This window comes from Coregonus clupeaformis, chromosome 23 (genome assembly GCF_020615455.1).
Source record: "Coregonus clupeaformis isolate EN_2021a chromosome 23, ASM2061545v1, whole genome shotgun sequence".
Taxonomy (NCBI): Eukaryota; Metazoa; Chordata; class Actinopteri; order Salmoniformes; family Salmonidae; genus Coregonus; species Coregonus clupeaformis.
In genome coordinates, this window is record NC_059214.1 from 33479601 (window position 1) to 33495797 (window position 16197).

At 44.3% G+C, this 16197-nt stretch overlaps 2 protein-coding genes across 9 annotated transcripts in view; both read left to right on the top strand.

Moving 5' to 3' along the window:
* The window catches only part of LOC121536883 (hydroxyacid oxidase 2-like), a 33688-nt gene extending 25682 nt beyond the window's left edge, over positions 1–8006 (top strand). For 3 of the 8 annotated variants that reach the window (XM_041844500.1, XM_041844501.1, XM_041844502.1), the window contains 7 exons: positions 4057–4227; positions 4366–4517; positions 4633–4922; positions 5450–5668; positions 6136–6294; positions 6383–6452; positions 6828–8006. In XM_041844500.1, the coding sequence (XP_041700434.1) occupies positions 4057–4227; positions 4366–4517; positions 4633–4922; positions 5450–5668; positions 6136–6294; positions 6383–6452; positions 6828–6883 (1117 nt within the window). In that variant the 3' untranslated portion in view covers positions 6884–8006. Of the gene's footprint in view, positions 1–3388; positions 3476–4056; positions 4228–4365; positions 4518–4632; positions 4923–5449; positions 5669–6135; positions 6295–6382; positions 6453–6827 lie in introns of those variants that run through there. The other 5 variants (XM_041844504.1, XM_041844505.1, XM_041844507.1 and 2 more) reach the window with 4 other exon arrangements.
* Positions 8007–8548: 542 nt separating this feature from the next.
* si:rp71-68n21.9 (kelch-like protein 9) lies at positions 8549–15618 on the top strand. The gene is made up of 9 exons (XM_041844508.2): positions 8549–8726; positions 9306–9359; positions 9760–10093; positions 10669–10801; positions 11214–11410; positions 11568–12390; positions 12517–12630; positions 14686–14894; positions 15149–15618. The coding sequence occupies exons 1-9, from the start codon at positions 8671–8673 to the stop codon at positions 15434–15436; spliced, it is 2208 nt and encodes a 735-aa protein (XP_041700442.2). The 5' UTR covers positions 8549–8670; the 3' UTR covers positions 15437–15618.
* Positions 15619–16197: the final 579 nt, after the last annotated feature.

The window sequence follows — 16197 nt, forward strand, 5'->3', positions numbered from 1 at the left end:
AAATGTTGGTTCGGGCCAATGAGGACGGAGCTCTCCCATCTACTTTGGATGAGGCGTTTATTACAGTTATACATAAGAAGGGTAAAGATCCGGAAGAGGTAGGGTCATACAGACCAATATCCCTCCTTAATACAGACCAAAATATTTTAGCAAAAACTCTGGCTAACAGGCTTAGCACTTTAATTGGCAAATTGGTCCATTCGGACCAGACCGGCTTTATCCCTAACAGAAACTCATTCTTCAATCTCAGGCGCCTCTTCAACATTATGTATTCTCAGAGGTTACCTAACGTGGACCTTGCCGTTATATCTCTTGACGCCGAAAAGGCCTTTGACCAAGTTGAGTGGCCCTATCTATTCAAGGTCCTACAGAAATGTAATATTGGAGATGGGTTCATAAATTGGATCCAGCTTTTATATAGGAACCCCTGTGCGAGAATACTCACTAACCAATCACTGTCGCCCCGATTTAACCTTTACAGAGGGACAAGGCAGGGGTTGTGCGCTATCGCCTATGCTCTTCGCCCTAATTATTGAACCTCTCGCTCAAGCGATCAGATCTCATTCAGCAATACACGGCTATAATACTAAAGATATTCTAAATAAGATTTCCCTATACGCAGATGATATTCTCCTCTATGTAACAGAACCCCAAGCTAGTATTCCAGCTATTCTTGAGGTGATTAATTTGTTTGGTACCTTCTCGGAATACAGAATAAATTGGAACAAGAGTGAATTAATGCCCATACGGTTGCAAAACACCTCCTGGCTAGAACATCTTCCAGTTAAGTTATCTTCAGAAAAATGTATCTACCTTGGAATTGTAGTTACCAAACAATACTCCTTACTATTTAAAGAGAATTTCCCCTCTCTGATGCAAAATCTCAAGGCAAACATACAATTTTGGAGAACTCTCCCAATTTCTCTGCTCGGAAGAATGAATGCCATTAAAATGGTCTTCCTCCCACAACTGCTCTACCTATACCAGAACATCCCAGTATTCATACCTAAATCCTTTCATAAACAACTGGACTCTATTGTTAATCCTTTCATCTGGAATTATAAAACACACAGGATAGGTAAAAAACACCTATGTAAATCCAAGATGGAAGGAGGATTGTCTCTCCCAAATTTTATATTTTACTACTGGGCCGCTAACCTCCGGCTGTTACGTTTTTTGCTGGATGACGCACCCCCCGCCATCCAGCTGGCTTAGTATGGAGCGTGAGGAGTGTCACCCCTTCTCTATTGGTGCTGTGATTTTGTCACCTGTCAATCTGGAGATGTCACTTTACCGTAACAATCCTATTATACATAGCACAGTCCGAATCTGGAAGCAAATTAAAGTCCACTTTGAGCTTAGACCAATATCATTAATGCTCCCTGTTGCCAGGAATCCCTCCTTTGCCCCCTCTAACCTTGATAACACCTTTGAGCGATGGGGAGAGTTGGGGATAAGTACCATAGGGGATTTATATATAGGAGGGACCTTTGCTTCCTTTGAATTGATGAGGGAAACTTATAACCTTCCCAGAAGTAACTTTTTCAGATACCTACAAATTAGAGACTATGTTAGAAAACACCTCCCAACATTTGGGAATGCTAAACCTTCCATGTTTGACGGATGCATAAAAATATGCCCCACCTCAGACAAACTGATATCTCGTCTATATGACGCTTTTCAATCTGTTAGCGCACCCTCTACTGATGCCATTAAGGCAAAATGGGAGGAAGAACTAGGGACTGACATTTTGGTGGCAGACTGGGAGGATAGCTTGGAGTATATCCACACCTGCTCCATTAACTCCAGACATCATCTCATACAATTTAAGGTATTACACAGATTACACTATTCCAAAACTAAACTGCATAGGATATTTCCTGATACATCCCCTAGGTGTGATAAATGTCAGGCTGAGCAGGGTACACTACTCCACTGCTTTGCCCTATGCTCTAGCCTGTATGGTTATTGGTGTGGAATTTTTGGGTTCCTCTCTGAAGTTCTGGAGACTTCAATAGACCCAGACCCGCTTCTGAAAATCCTGGGAGTGTCCGATTCCCTAAACGGATTAACCAACTCCCAAAAACAACTAATCTCTTACAGTCTCATTTCGGCAAAAAAAATTATCTTGTTGTTTTGGAAAAGGAGGGAAGCGCCCTCTACCAAAGTATGGCTCAGCGAATTGGCAAACACTGCACACTTAGAAAGAATTAGATATATTCTGAACAAGAAATTATCAATATTTGATCAAATCTGGCAGCCTTTCCTCTCTTACTTGGACCAGTCGGCGCTGTGAATTTGTACTTTTTAACGCACTCTCAATTGTCATATTGTAATCTACCTTTGGGCAGCGTGTGCTGGCCCCCCCACCCGAGCAGTCGGGAGGGGAATAGGGTGGAATAAGGGGGGGGGGGATAAAGGGGGGTATAAGTGGGGGGGTTACATCTACCCTTTTTCTTTCTACCTGTCCCTGTTCTGTATGTCTTGTTTTGTAATATTTGTTTTGTGCCCAGAACTCTGGGTCTTGTTGTTCATATCTGTTCTCTTATGTTTAGATAAGAACTGTACACGTGTCTTTCATACCTATACACCATTCTTGTGTGTGTTCAATAAAAAATATTTGAACGGATATTAAAGAAAATGTGAAGGGAGGCAGAGTGATTGAGGCCAAAAGGTTGATCAGTAGGAAAGAGGGTCAAAGAAGTGAAAGCTTACCAGTGCTGCTGAGGTTTGAGAAGGTTTTGTCTGGAAAAGTACAGATAGGATTCCTTAGTTTCAATGTCAGAGAATCTGTCCCATCCCCATTGCAGCGTTTTAAATGCCAAAGAATGGGACATGTAGCTGTTCAGTGTAAAGGAAAGAAAATATGTGCCAAGTGTGGAGGGGAACATGATTACGGTGAATGTGGGAGCAATGTGAAGGTTAAATGTTGTAATTGTGGGGGGGAACATAGTTTAGCATTTGGTGGATGCCAGGTGCAGAGAGAGGCTAGAGAGGCTCAGAGATAGAATCAGTCATGATGTAGCATATGCAGAGGCTGTAAAACAGATTGGTGGAATGAATGTGCTGTGTCAAAGGACACTTTGATAGTGAATAAGGTTGGTAAGGTTATCAACACGACTTGGGTTGTGGAAAGGAGAAATGCCAGGTTGAAGGTTATAGAGGATACGGCAAAATAGTTATTGGGGGTAACAGATGTTACTGTCGAAATGGTAGAAGTTAGTAGGGATTTATTTGGTCTTTTAATGTTATTTTCTTAGTAATTCAGAATTAGGCAGACCATGATTGATTGCACACTCCAGCACAATAGGTGGCGGCATGCACCTTAAACGTTTGTTTGCGGACTGCCATGATATCATAGAAGAAGAAAAAGAAGACGAAGAAGAAGAACTAGTGGCGGCAACTTCTTCTGGGCTGGGGGGGTTCTATAATAGTTAAGCTACTCAACTGAAGACAATGAGATTCATAGGCAACTGTAATTATTTTGTTTGAAAAGGAAAACGAATAATGTGACAGCACTGTTATGTTTTCTGGCATTTTAATCGATTTCTTTCTCTGTCGTGATAATTGTTTAGTATTGTACTAGTCCAGTAGGTATATTTACTAATACTTTTTTTTTGTTGGTGTTGACAAGTTGGCTAGTTTTGAATTGTGTCCTTAATTAACTTTGGGTTATTTGACGTAATCTCTGTGCGCACAAATCCAAGCCCAGCTGTATTTCCAATGCAGTGTGTAATGCAGTGTAGCCTACTTTTATTCACCATCCCAGCAGCGCAAAATACTTGCTGTTGAGACAAAATAATTTGGGTCTAAAGCTCCGAAAACCAGGTTCTAGTGATACCACTCAATTTTCCAGAAGCTGTTTGCAGTTATTGTATGCATTTCAATTGCACAATTTACAACTCCATTCAGCTCACAACAAAGAACCGTGTTTTCACTGTGTTAAATCTCCATCAATGCCATAACTATTTCTCCAGTTCAGCTTTTAATACAGGCTTACCTGATAGTGTAATTGACATATTGATAACATTGCTTTACATCTGCTGTCCCTGACAGTGATCATATATCCCACAGAGAGGGGAGCCGCTGTGCTGAGATGGCTATGGTATGTCTCACAGACTTTGAGGAGTATGCCAAGGAGCACCTCTCCAAGGCCAACTGGGATTACTACGCAGCCGGAGCAGACGAGTGCTGCACTAGGGACGACAATCTGCTGGCCTACAAAAGGTAGGTACCTCTCCCCGTCCTGTAAACTACAGGACACACAATTCAATATCACAAAAATCAACAACACACCTCAAACTGTAGTGCTAGGAAAATCCAGTAACAATGTGACTCAAAATAATCAATTTGTCTCTGTCCCAGGATCCGTCTGCGACCACGGATTCTACGGGACGTGTCGGTGAGTGACACCAGGACCACGGTGCAGGGCACAGAGATCAGCTTCCCTGTGGGCATCGCCCCCACTGCCTTCCACTGCCTGGCCTGGCATGAGGGCGAAATAGCCACTGCCAGGGGTGAGCACTAGGAGGGGGTTAACAGCTGTAGACGTTGAGCTCTGCAGGTCAATAGCTTTGTTGTCACCGAGTATCCTAGGGGTGGTCAACTCAAAATCTCTCTCTCTCTCCTCAGGTACGGAGGCAGTGAACACCTGTTACATCACCAGTACCTACTCCACCTGCTCTGTGGAGGAGATTGTGGCTGCAGCGCCTAACGGCTACCGCTGGTTCCAGCTCTATTTGTACCGGGACAGGAAGCTGTCTGAGTCGATCGTTCACCGTGTGGAGGCCCTGGGCTACAAGGCCTTGGTCCTCACCGTCGACGTGCCTTACACTGGGAAGCGCCGCAACGATATACGCAACCAGTTCAAGCTCCCGCCTCACCTCAAGGTCAAGAACTTTGACGGGGTCATCCAGGTAATGGTAAAATAAACATATATTTATTTATTTATTTTCTAGATTAAATATTTTTAACAGTAATGATTTAACCGTAAAATCATATTGGGACCGTTTATTGGACAAAGATTAATCATAATTTTGGACTAAGAAGCACTTTCAATGAAGAATCTCTATTGAACATGCTTTTTAGTCCAGGACTAGGCTTAATCTATGTCCGGGAAACCGGCCCATAGTGCGCATCGTAGAGAGAAAGTTGCTGCTATTGAATTATTTAAGAAATCCAACGAATGCATTTCCCCTGAGGCGTCCTTCTGTGTGTATATGTTACTGTACTGTATATGTTACTGTACTGTATATGTTACTGTACTGTATATGGTACTGTATATGATACTGTACTGTATATGTTTGTGTACTGTATATGTTTGTGTACTGTATATGTTACTGTACTGTATATGTTACTGTACTGTATATGTTACTGTACTGTATATGTTTGTGTACTGTATTTTATGTCTGTCTTGTCTGGGTGGGTGTCCCTCTGACACCACCTGTAGGAGGCTGCGAGTTCTGAGGAGTATGGGATCCCTGCCAACACCCTGGACCCCTCCATCAGCTGGAAGGACGTGTACTGGCTGCAGTCTCTCACTCGCCTGCCCATCATCATCAAGGGCATCCTGACCAAGGAGGACGCTGAGCTGGCTGTGGAGCACGGCGTCCAGGGCATCATCGTGTCCAACCACGGAGGACGCCAGCTGGACGGAGGGCCCGCCACGGTAAGAACGGGGACAAAGTACACCACCTCATACTCATGTTCTCTCTATTTCACTCTACAATCATCAAGCCAAACAATATTTAGTTAATGAAATGTTGATATTAAAGGACAGTTAATTTGAGGACTCCTACTGTACAACAATAGAGGTTGAGCTCTAGGGGAAGATCTCAATTGCATACTCCTCGCATCCTCTCCCCTTGTCTCCTTCTCAAAACCCATTGGATGAAATGCCAGAGGTCCCTCCTCTCTGACCTTCTCCTCCAATGGGTTTTGAGAATGAGGCTAGGAGACTAGGAGAGAGGACACGAGGAGTATGCAATTGAGATCTTCCCCTAGAGCTCAACCTCCATTGTTGTACAGTAGGAATCCTCAAATTAACTGTCCTTTATGTCATGGCTAAGTAGGCTTCTCGTTCCTCAATTCTGCTCTCTTCTCTACCTCCCTCTGCTCTCTCTATCTACCACACAGATAGATGCCCTGTCTGAGATCGTGGATACGGTGCAGGGGCGTATCGAGGTGTATCTGGACGGGGGGATTCGCACCGGTAGTGACGTGCTGAAGGCCGTGGCTCTGGGAGCCAAGTGTGTGTTCATCGGGAGGCCAGCCGTGTGGGGCCTTGCCTATAAAGTAACTATTAACGTTGTGTGTCATCGACCTATTAATTTAAGATACTGAGAGTAACAAACTGTCTTGCTGCCTGTGTTTGTTCCCTCAGGGTGAGGAGGGGGTGAGGGAGGTACTACAGATCCTCAATGATGAGTTCCGTCTGTCAATGGCTCTGTCTGGTGAGTAAGGAACAAAAGTTCTTACATACAAATGATGGATCTTAATTTGAGCCAGTTTGCTACAGCAGGAAAATAATCCTGCAGCAATAGGAAATGTGAATCATTATGTGGATTATAGGGGTTGATCCATTTTTCATTAGAGGAAATCAAGTCTGAAATTTCGAAGTGGAAATTACAAACTTTAGAAGCCTTTTTAAACCTCAAATACACTACAAGTTTGTATTTCCTGCTGTGCAGGAAAATTCTTAGCAACAAATTAAGATTCTACATCTGTAATCATATTTTCTCCAGTCTGAGATTAAAAACCCTTAGCTATCATTGCATCAACCTCATAACAATGCAACACTAATGTTTTGTTGGTCTTTCCTATCTCAGGGTGCAGGAACGTGGCTGAGATCAACAGGAACCTCATCCAGTTCTCCAAACTGTGACTTGACAGCAGGGATCGCCAGAACCATCCAGACGACTATGACGACGCAGCAAAACGGAGCTATCTACTCAATCAGTATAACTTCTAACTAAACCGGAATTTGGGACAACAAAATGAAACCTCTCGTATGAATCATAATGAACTGAAACTGAAACTGAAATCAATATAATAAATCCTCAACTTTAATAGTTTAATCCAATTTGCCTGCCCAATAACTGGACATTTCAATACAAGCAGCTTATATATGATATAACCAGCAAAATATGGTCATCATTCAGCTGAGATATGTTGACATGATATAGATCATGTCATTTAACCTATTCCTAACTCTCAATGGCTGCAAGCCCAGTGTTAACCCATCTATGAGTGAGAGAGGCCTGATTTTGTGTCTCTGATGTGGTGACTAAAGTTAAGTGAATTGTGAAGGTGGATTTGCTTTTAGATCAGGGTCTAACAGAGATCCCTCATTCAAAGCAGATGTGAGGGTGAAATGATTGATCCCTTCTGGTTTGATTGTAATAACTGTTCTGGCTGGTGAGGTGGAATAAGGTTGTGAATGCAGCAGTGAAAGGAGTGGGGTTGATTGGTTAATAGAGTAATGTAACATGGCCGTTTGGCATTCCAGTTCTTAATCCTCTGAGAACAACAGTGTGATTTGATTCAGAACCCTGGAGACACAATGACATGAGAACTCATAGAAGTAAGAATGAATAGAACGGACTTGGAAGTGCTAACCCTGGCAATTGACTGGTAAACTCATAGGTACACTCGCAATGGCTGCCTGGTATTATGATGCAATAATTTCCATGGTATTTTGGAATGTTTTATCAACTGATGCTGGATTGACATGGTAATGTAGAATGTTCATTAAAATGATGCTAACTGATGTGGCTCATGCAAAGGAATGTATTTTTGTCAATTGAGTTGACTCAACAGATCACAGCACAGATTGAAGGGTACACTTTCTGATTTAACTTCCTGGCATGGGTGCACTCAAAATGGCTGCCAGTCCACCCATTATGCCATCATTGACTTGAATGGAGACACCCTTTCTATTCATACTTATTTATATGTGAGAACTACTGTAAAACCACATTGAAAGTAAAATATCATATTTTAGAAGACTTTCTGCCTCATGTCTTTTCATTTAGTTTGATTTGATACTACATTTTATGGTCTTTGTTATTTGTTTCACCTTACAATTTAACTCACATTTCTTTAGATATGAATTCTTTGAAACATGAAATTATAATAAAAATGTAAATAAAAAATAAACTTAAGACACTGAAGTGCCACATTTGGTACTAAAGAAGTACAGTACAGGAGTCTCTGGAGACTGAAAAGATGAGCAACAAGACATTGTATACATCTGTCAAAGATGGTGGATAGATGAAGATGTGCCACCCAGGCCAATTTGGTCTGCATAAGGGGGTGGCTCTCCCATAGGCACCAATGCATTAGCAGCTGGGTCTGGTCTGCTTTGTTCATTGTCTGTATTTGAACCAGAAAAAAATAGCGTGTGGGATGTCTCGCTTCCTCTTCCATCTTCACATCTGTCTTTACAACACCTAATGTGTCAAAATATGGGTGGGGAGGGTTAAGACGAAATGAGCGAGAAAGAGAACTGACACAGGAAGTGGCTGAGCTCTTGGTTAACTGTGAGAAACTGACTATGCTGCTGTTTACCACGCTTTACATAACGGTTCCACTCTGCATCCTGCTGCTGCAGGAAGACATTTAGTGATCTGTAAAGCATTAAACAGATTGCTGTATATTGGTTATGTGTGTATGCCAGAAGAAGGCCGTCCAGTTAGGGAGAACCTGTTGAAAATAATAGCTTCAAGGTAGGTTCCTTCCTTTCCTCTCATGTATGTTAATGCAGGTGTAAAGTGTGTACACTTGATATAGAGCACAAAATCTTACACAGAAACTGCCATGATCCAAAAATAGAGTATATGCATGAATATGTAGTGAGGCGTAAGTTCAGAGTTCAGAGGCTACTTAGATGTAATAAATACTATTTTAATCCACTTGAAACATCAACAAATGTATTAAAGTATTGAAGCAACACCATAGCAACATACTGCAACATAATCAAGTTGAGGATAACTACATTAAACTACACGTACACACTAACACACAGACAGTATGGTAACGAAATGATCAGGAAAGCCCCACATTGCAAAAATGCACCTCTAGCCCTGGGCCTGTTCTGATGAAGTGAGTCATACTATACAGCATTGAGTACCAGACAACTTATGTATGAAACAAAGGCATACTCAACTGTTTAATTTCCCAAATTGTAGCTTGTTCAGAGTGAAGAGGCTCTGAAAGAGAGAACAGCAAATTATATTGTACTGACAGACTAGACATCTCATTAATCCTGCCCTGTTTTAGTTTTGTCTTGTGTCTCTGTTTCTAAGGAACCTTTCACAGAGGGGCAGCAGGAAATCCAGCAAGTCACCAACTGAGATGGGGTAGGCTGATCGGAATATCTGTCATTTTTAGGTTTAAGAATTTGTGGACATTTTTTGACATTTTTATCATTGGAATATGATACAAAACGAGGCAACATGTGCTTTAGGACCATGCGGACGCCTCCGAGTGGTCGGGTAGGCTGTTTGGAGTGTTTATCCGACTGGATAATAATTATTATCATGTTTGTATATGAATCAATGTGAGAATACAAAACACCAGCCACTGTAAACCTTAATGTAAATGGACAAAAAGCCGACATATGCACTTTTCAGCACTGAAGTTAAGAGTTTGTGTGAAAAACAATGTCATAGAAAGGTTCATGTGATAAAGGGTGGAGTTAACTTATACTGTAGCTGAGGATGATACAGCAGCTCTCAGACCCCTGTCGTTGTGTTCCAGGGGCAGTGGAGAGGAGAAGGAGAGTGTGCAGGGGAGGTTTCACAGGAGGCTGTCTCGTCTGGGGAGCCGAGGCTCTCTTAGAGAGCCACCCAGACCTCCACCCCAACCTGTCCAACCCCCAGCCACATCTCCGCCCCCAGCCCCGGCCCCAGCCCCGGCCCCAGTTGACAGACCCACTCTCCCAGCAGCGAAACCTCCAACTCCTCCAGCCCCAGTCCCTAAACCCTTGGAGCTTCCCCCGAAACCCCCTGAGATCAGCCTGAAGCCAAGCCTCCCTCCAAGGCCTCTAACCAGGCGGTTCAGCAGCAATGAGCACGGCACCGCAGTCCTACAGGTACAACCCAACCAGCCCTCATACACCTCATACACCAGCCAGAGATATTAAAGGTCCCACATAAAACATACTACAGTTTACTATAGAATACTATAGTACTTACAATAGAATTCAATAGTATCCTGTAGTAAACTGTAGTATACTGTAGAATACTATACTACACACTGTCGTATCTCTCGATCGTGTAGTGCTTACTATAGAATTGTGTAGTATACTGTAGAATACTATACTACACACTGTATTGATACGCAAATGTTTAATATGCATATACCCCACCCATTCCCCTCCCCCATATCCATATCCCCTCCCCCATATTACAACAAATACACTACAGTAAATACTACAGTATACTACAGTCATGTCCGCAAAAACACTGCAGTAAATACTACGTTTAAAAATATTACAGTATACTATAGTATTTTTTCATGTGGGATTATTTAGCTGTGAGGGTTGTCAAGATGTATAAGAATCCTAGGACGATTATTTCAGTAATCTATCTGAATGGTTGCTAACACCATTAAACATGGAGCGGATCTAGACCATTGATGGAAGATGAATGTTGTTCTTCCTTCCAGGGTTTTGAGTTGTTCCGTGGTGATGAGACTCTGTGTGATGTCATCCTGGTGCCTGGGGACAGCAGTGACACCTTCCCCGTGCACAGAGTCATTATGGCCTCTGCCAGCGACTACTTCAAAGCCATGTTCACTGGTTAGTGTGTGATAAATAACATTCAAATATGTCAATATATTTTAATATGTCAAATTATTTCACTGGTGATTGTTTTACAATGTGTGATTGAGAGGATTTGTCGAGGGCCTATGCTCCCAAAGGATCAATGGGCCTAAGTAAGTAAGATTGTTTCACAGATTAGTCTTTCAGGGCTGAACCTATGAAAAGGCTCTCTCTTACTGTACTTGCACTCATCATTTCCACTCAGACCAACCAGCATAAAGGGGAAATGTGGTAAGGAACCAATTCCAGACAAGGACACCGCCATCTTGACTTAAAACTTCCTATTTTTACATCTCACTATGTTAAAATATACTTGCACTCGTACACCATTAACTGTAACAGCATTAACCCTCTATATCTCTCCCTTTTCCTCTCTCCCTCTCACTAGGGGGTATGAGAGAACAGGAGATGAGGGAGATTAAGCTCCATGGGGTGAGTAAAACGGGTCTGAAGAACATCATAGAGTTCATCTACACGTCCCGGCTGAGTCTGAGCATGGCCAACCTGCAGGACACTCTGGAGGCTGCCAACTTCCTACAGGTCCTCCCTGTCCTTGGCTTCTGCAACGAGCTGCTCAGCACTGAGGTTAGTGGATCAGGTTACTTACTGGTACTGAAACAATGGGCAGGTGGATGGGTGGGATGGGTGGATTGAAGAGACAGTGGAAAGTTTGGCCAATGTAAAGACAGGAGACCCTTCACAAGTTCATCCAGTCCTGTCTGTTTACCTGTTTGTGTGGCAGATCACCATTGATAACTGTGTGGAGGTGGAGCGCATCGCCGGGGACCTGCTCCTGGAGGACGTACAGGCCCACATTGGGAAGTTTGTGTGTCAGAACCTGTCAGCGCTGCTACAGTCTGGCCGCTACCTGCAACTCTCTGAGCCCAGCCTGGCCAATGCCCTGGCCAGCGACAGCCTCAAGGGCTTCTCTGAGATGGAGCTGTACCGCATCGCCCGCTCCTGGCTGGACCACGACCCCCCCACCCGCCGCTCCGCCGCCTACTCCCTGATGCGCCATGTCCGCTTCCCCCTCATGACCCCCACGGAGCTGCTCGAGATCTCCCAGGAGGATGAGGGGCGCGACGACGGCGGAGCGGCCATGATGCGCTCGGACACGGCCTGCGTCAACCTCCTGCTAGAGGCCAGCAACTACCAGATGATGCCCTTCCTCCAGCCTTCCTTACAGACAGAGCGCACGCGAATCCGGTCGGACGCCACACACCTGCTGGCACTGGGCGGGGTGATGAGGCAGCAGCTGGTGGTGAGCAGGGAGCTGAGGCTGTATGACGAGGAGATCGGCCATTGGAGGGCGCTGAAGCCTATGGAGGTTCCTCGCTACCAGCACGGTGTGGCCCTGCTCGGGGGCTTTCTCTACATCGTAGGTGGCCAGAGCACCTACGACACCAAGGGCAAGACGGCGGTGGACAGCGCCTACCTCTACGACCCGCGCTTCGACCGGTGGCTGCAGGTGGCCTCGCTCAACGAGAAGAGAACCTTCTTCCACCTGAGCACCCTGAAGGGGAAGCTGTATGCTGTTGGGGGCCGGAACGCCTCAGGAGAGATCGGTGAGTCACTAGTGTACTGGATAGGTTTTTACTGCAATCTGTTACACAGAAATATCAATAAATTGCAAGTGATTATGATCTTTAAGGTGCATGTCGAGTGAATTTACGTTTGTTTTACTCTTTCAGACACCGTGGAGTGCTACAACCTCAGAAAGAACGAGTGGACGTTCGTGTCGCCCATGAACGACCCCCACTACGGGCATGCTGGGACAGTCCATGGTAACCTGATGTATGTCTCAGGTGAGTTTCTCAGACCACTGATAGTTAGAATACAAACTTACCAAACAGTTAAAACCCACAATGTAGAAGACCTGAATTGACTGTGATTGTTGTCCTGATAAAATCAGCTCAGTCAGACTGGAGAGGTTTTGAGTTAATGAATTCAGACAAACAAAGGCTGTGTTGTTGACGTGTTTTAATCCACTCTTGCCGCTTAACAGCTTTGATGGTCTTTAACATAACATAGTAGTTCTGGAAGGTTCTCATTCATCTTGGTCGATTTCTATGTCGATCTCCTAGCAACCCTGAGGGCCAGGAAACACAAAGACCTTTGGTTGAAATAGGTCAGAGAGTATACTTATTTTCCGACGAGGTTAACCACAATTGTGTCAATTTCATGCTCACAGACAGCCAGAAAACAGCTTATTCTGAACACATGCTTTGAAAGTGCATGCAGAAAATGTATCATTTTTTATCTGCATTAATTTCAACAGTGGCTTAGTAGTTTGAGCCCAAGGGTGAGTGGCAGTGGCATGACAAAAAGCAGGTGGATTCCATTGGAGGTGTGGGGAACATGTAGAGGAGGGTGTAATGTGCAGAGGAGGCTGGTGGGAGGACCTTTTGGAGTACAGGCTCATTGGAATGGCTGGAATGGAATAAATGAAATATAGTCAAACATGTGGATTCCGCTCCAGCCATTACCACGAGCCCGTCCTCCCCAAATAAGGTGCCACCAACCTCCTGTGGGCTGAATGGCAACAAAAAATCACTAAGGATCATGGCCCTAACTAGCAAAGGATCATGGTCGATGTAGTCATTTTCATCCTGCCTGAGAGAGTCAACCGGGAGTCTCCTCGTAGCCTGCCGGCCCGTGATTGGTCTGTGTCAGCATGTGGCCCTGTGTGACGACAAATGTAGCAGTCAGAATGGATCGCTATTTAATTAAATATCTCAATTTCTAGCGAACTTTAAAATAATTCACAGTGGGGATCGAACTTGATCATAATAAACACATTTTAGAGCCCAAAACGGCGTCTACAATTTTTTGGGTTTGGCCGTTCTGGCAATCGAAATTTACATAGGCTTTCTAGGGCAGACCAGGGCTTTGGCACTGCTACGTTGCTACACAGTAGCCGACCAGCAGAGCTCGTGACTTCACGCTCCAGACCGGACACTGGGAGCCTGGGTAATGGCCACAGCTCTCTGCAGCTCACAGCAGCAGACCACATCCTTCCTGTTCAGACCCAAACATTTATGATTCTCACATTACTGCTCCTATCCCACTCTACACTGGTGGTTGACAGTATGGGTAGGAAAGCACCTGACCACCGGCTCACAGTTCAGTCCCCTACACCGTCATTCTTTCCTTCTCAACGTCCATCCTTCACATTTACTACCAAAGTTACATTGCCTTCCCCTTGAACTCCATGGCTCTGTTCACGTCAGGGGAAGTGAGCAGGAGTCAATGACCTCGGTGGAACTCCACATGATTATGCATAGTATTGACGTCAGACGGAATCACCAAGGACACTGATCGCGTGAAACACAGTGTGTCTTCCTAATGTTGTGAGATTTTCTCTGTTGTTTACAGAACACTGGTGCTGTGAGATTAGAATAGCAGGGCCTGCTTAGAGAAAGTATGAGAAAAAAATGAACGGCTGCAGTATTGCCGTTAACATTGATGATTATGAGCACATGATAGATGGAATGTTAAGGCATAATTGTATGAATGTGTGTATTCTTATTTTACATTTATGCAGTTCTGTCCTTGAGCTGTTCTTGTCTATTAATGCTCTGTATTATGTCCTGTTTTATGTTTTGTGTGGACCCCAGGAAGAGTAGCTTCTGATTTAGCAGTAGCTAATGGGGATCCTAATAAAATACCAAATACAAACTCTCTCTGACTATGGTGTATTCCACATCAGATGAAAATGGTATGGATGGATTGAAATGAAAATGTTTGTCTTATTAAAAACATTGTAGTTTGTAGTCATAAAACAGTATTTTAGTAAACATGTGGTCATGGTATCTACAGTATCTAATAATGAAACCAATGTCAATTCACTGATCCAACAGGCGGAATCACACGGGACACGTTCCAGAAGGAGCTGTTGTGTTATGACCCTGAGACTGACACATGGAGTCGCCGTGCCGACATGATGGAACTGCGTGGCCTACACTGCATGTGCACAGTGGGCGACCGGCTCTATGTGATGGGAGGGAACCACTTCCGGGGCAGCAGCGACTACGATGACGTACTGAACTGTGAATTCTACAGCCCGGAGGTGAAACATGACAAAGGCCTTGGTTTTGGTCCCAACAATATAATAAGCAATTTTACCACTTTCCCGAAACCTTACTCTAATCCTAACTGTTAGTTAACTAAGTCCTGAGTTTGATGGTCACATGTCTTAAAGTTTTAGGAACTTTCTGGGTTGGGCAAAAATGACAACCAAACAAGGAACCAATGACACTTGGAGAAAAGCGGAATTCTGAGAGCCATTTAGAGCTCAGACCTGTGTTTTATATCTTCCCCCAGGTGGACCAGTGGACGGTGGTGGCGGCCATGCCACGGGGCCAGAGTGATGTAGGGGTGTCCGTGCTCCAGGGCCAGGTCTACGTGGTGGGGGGCTACTCCTGGAACAGCCGCTGCATGGTGGACATCGTGCAGCGCTACGACCCAGAGAAGGACGAGTGGGACCGGGTGTTCAACGTGCTGGAACCCCTGGGCGGCATCCGGGCCTGCACCATGACCGTGCATCTGCCTGAGGGTGCCGTGGACGACGGCCAGATGCAGGAGTGCCCGCTGGACACCACCAAGAACTGAAAGCTGAGATCAAGAACATATGGATTTAGCCTAAATGTGACCTTTTTGTGGGAGAAGTGGAACGTTTGCAGTAGAATTTCTCGAATAGGTCCCACCAGGGGTTGAAACTGGTTCAGGGAACAGAACAGAAAACCGGAAAATAACAAAACATTTCAAGGAACAGAAACGGAACCGGGAACGAAAGTGATCCATACTGTTCCGGAACAGAACCTTTATTTTAAAAGCATGGCAACCGGTTAATAACATTATTTTACGTTCCAGGCATTTTTTTCTAGTCCCACAAGAAAATTCAACAAAGTGCCTATGCAAAGCCGTCACTATGTCACTCAGAAACGTATTCCAGTGTCTGCCTGCAAGATTAAAATCTTTGCCTGTGCGTGTGAGTGTTTAGGCTATCTGCCCCTCCCCCCTCCGAAGCATAGGCTTCTGTACTGACGTTACAAGCGTGATTCAGAAGATAGGGAGAGAGATTTTTTTTTATTAGTTAGAGAAGAATGGATTAACTTGTTCAATGCTAGTTAAGGATACTATAGGCCTAGTTATCAAGTTTCATGTTGGATTTATTAACTACAAAAAGGTTTTTAATTCTGGTGCCACTCTGCGCACACAAGTTTGTTAGCTAGCTAGCTCAAATTTGTTAGCTAGCTAGTTCAAAAGATATTCAAAATTTCCGTTGCATCTTGCGCTATAGGCTACATTTGTCTGTCCATCACGCATGTAAACAACTAGCTTGCCTGCTCTATCCGCACTGATTGGTGGAG